The sequence below is a fragment of the Hirsutella rhossiliensis genome (assembly GCF_020360975.1).
Source record: "Hirsutella rhossiliensis strain HR02 chromosome Unknown scaffold00023, whole genome shotgun sequence".
Taxonomy (NCBI): Eukaryota; Fungi; Ascomycota; class Sordariomycetes; order Hypocreales; family Ophiocordycipitaceae; genus Hirsutella; species Hirsutella rhossiliensis.
Window position 1 is genome coordinate 99453 of NW_025408689.1, and position 2502 is coordinate 101954.

Genomic DNA, 2502 nt, shown 5'->3' on the forward strand with positions numbered 1-2502 from the left:
CATAGTATCCTGTGACGGCGGCGCCGGCTGTGGAAGTGAGGGCATCGTCGTTTGGTATCCCTGTGACACCAGCGGCACCTGTGGAAGTGAGGGCACCTGTGATAACAGCACCGGCGTTGCTGCTGCTTGTGACTTGATGAAATCACCGATCTGCTGGGCAAGATCGTCAACCCGGCTGCTCACGGAAGCAAGTGTATTCGACCTCTTGTTCATGATAGTGGTGCCTGTGCCCTTCCTCTTCTTCTTTGCGTCTCTGGTGGCCGTGATACGAGCTCTGGGTTGGCTCTATGCTCCTCTTGCTCCCAAGCACTAAGGATCCGGCCCGTAGATGCCTCTAGTGGAGGATACCTCGCGTCTACTGTTTCCACGCCGGCGAGGCTGGACAACGTCAGGATCGGCTTCGTGGTCTGCATCGATATATTGCTGTTGTTCAGGCTGCTAGTAAATTAGTATAGTACTTATGGCTGGAGCAAGATACTTACAGTCACGCCGTAAACCCGCCAGTGGTTATCAATAAGATGCAATGGTATAAGGGCGGCCGCGTCAGCCTGGATCAAATCGCGGATTGTATGCCGGCAGGGCAGCCCCCATTGCATCGTGAAAGCACCCGTACAAATCGTAGGCATGCCTCGATTATCGGCAAGCTCAGCCCGGCTAGCCTAACTTGCCTGAAGATCTGTTTCATCGGCTGCCAGCCAATTTTTCGGTGCAGTGACTTCATAATCGTCTGCTTGGCCCATTCAACTCTAGCTCTTGCAAACTCGGATTGAAGCTTCTCGCGATGCTTCTTTTGCCGATGGGTAACGAGCCCTCTGATGTGCTCTTGTAGCTGATGGAGGTCAATGAAGCGGTTGCGTAATCGTGACTTCAACTCGTGATGTGTGCTCTCCACACGGGAAGTTACCGTAATGTTATAATTTCGGTACTGTTGGATAGCGTAGGTGGAAAACTGGGCACGCCATGGCCAGTAGGTTGTACGGAGGTAATTAACGAGAGCTATAAGAGGAGCTATTTAGTAAAAGGTTAGAGTAGGAGGGTAGTTAGGGCTAGGGTTACCTGGCTGATCCGAAAACTCTATACAGAGTAGATCCCACTGATCTCTGCACTCCTCAGCCGTGCGAGCCCTAAAGACTGAAACCCAGGCATCACGGATACCGTCAGCTGTGTGCTCAAAAGTCCGCCTTGGAGCCGGGGTAGTATTGGGTTTCCATCGTCATCTTCACGATCATCTTGTTGCTCAACGCACTGATCTGCCAGTTGTGAGGCATGTTGAATCTGGTAATCAGTGGCACGGTCGATAGGTCGGTCCTCGTCAATGGCATTATCTGCCTGTATAGGGTCGTCGAGAGCGGCTGCTGCAGCGAGGCGAGTCTCCTGTTCTGGCCTATCTCCGCCAATCTCGGTGCCATCGAGGATCCTTCCACTTCTTCTTGATGTGAAGGATCACGTTCTTCATCATATGCCAAACGCACACTTGTTGTTGCGTTGATGGGAAGATAGAGTCAAGGGCGTTCTTCAGGGCGGTATCAAAGTCGGTAATCACAACGCCCGGGTCCGGAATATCAGCCTGCCGACCAGCCTCACGCAACTGTGAGAGGATCCATTGGAACGCGCCTTCGTCTTCCTTGGCAGTGAGGCCAAAGCCTACACTGAAGCTCTTGTGTAGCCCTGTTGTGCCAATGATCTGTAGAAGCGGCATGTTAAAGCGGTTGACCTTATACGTATTATCCATGATAAGGAGCTCAGGGTTACGCTTCCAGTCAGCAATACAGTCATCGTATGTCCAGAAAAACCTCCAAACCTTCCCATTAGGGCCACGGTCAACTGCATAGTAGCTGATTTCCCCTTTGCTTTAGCATCTTTGAGTACATCGAGGAAGGCTTGTGTAGATGTAGAGGCGCCGTAACGGAAGGCACGAAGTTGCAGCTGGATGAAGTGTATATCAGAATCGGTAATAAGGAGCTCAGGATATTCCTGTCGGATAGCATCCACGATATCCCTGCTCTTGTTATTGACGTTCTTGCTAAGCCCCTCGACGAGGCTATGAAGACGCTCGATGCCGAATTTGCGTTGGCTTCGTTGACGGACGATGGGGTTAGCAATTGGCTCAAATAGAGGTTCGTGGTTATGAGAGCCGTGCTTGATGGTGACTTTGAATGCATTGCAACGTCGGTAGAAGCGGATGTAACAGCGAAAGTCACATCCCGACTTCTTGGATGACGTCTTGTATATACCCTCTGCCTCGTCCCAGGGCCTATACTGACCACTGTATTCACAGCGGATATTGGCTTCCTTGCGCCTAGGCTTGCCGGTATTCTTGCTATTTGCAACGACTACGACGTAGCCAAGGAGCTCTTGCGTAGCTTTGAGTGTTTCAAGCGCCTCATCATACGTATCGAAAGACATCTCCGTGATAGCCTCGGTGCTACTGTTGGTATTGCTTTCGGTCGAATTCATCGGGACGATTGACTAGACGTGACTATTGCGGTAGGCGGCGGCGGC

The 2502-nt window shown here is 51.5% G+C and overlaps 1 protein-coding gene across 1 annotated transcript; it reads right to left on the reverse strand.

The window, feature by feature from the left end:
• Nucleotides 1-986: 986 nt before the first annotated feature.
• Nucleotides 987-1732, reverse strand: HRG_11829 (MULE transposase domain-containing protein; the record flags this gene model as incomplete). Its single annotated transcript, XM_044870299.1, has 4 exons — nucleotides 987-996; nucleotides 1057-1074; nucleotides 1247-1417; nucleotides 1473-1732. The coding sequence occupies 4 exons, from the start codon at nucleotides 1730-1732 to the stop codon at nucleotides 987-989; spliced, it is 459 nt and encodes a 152-aa protein (XP_044714595.1).
• Nucleotides 1733-2502: the final 770 nt, after the last annotated feature.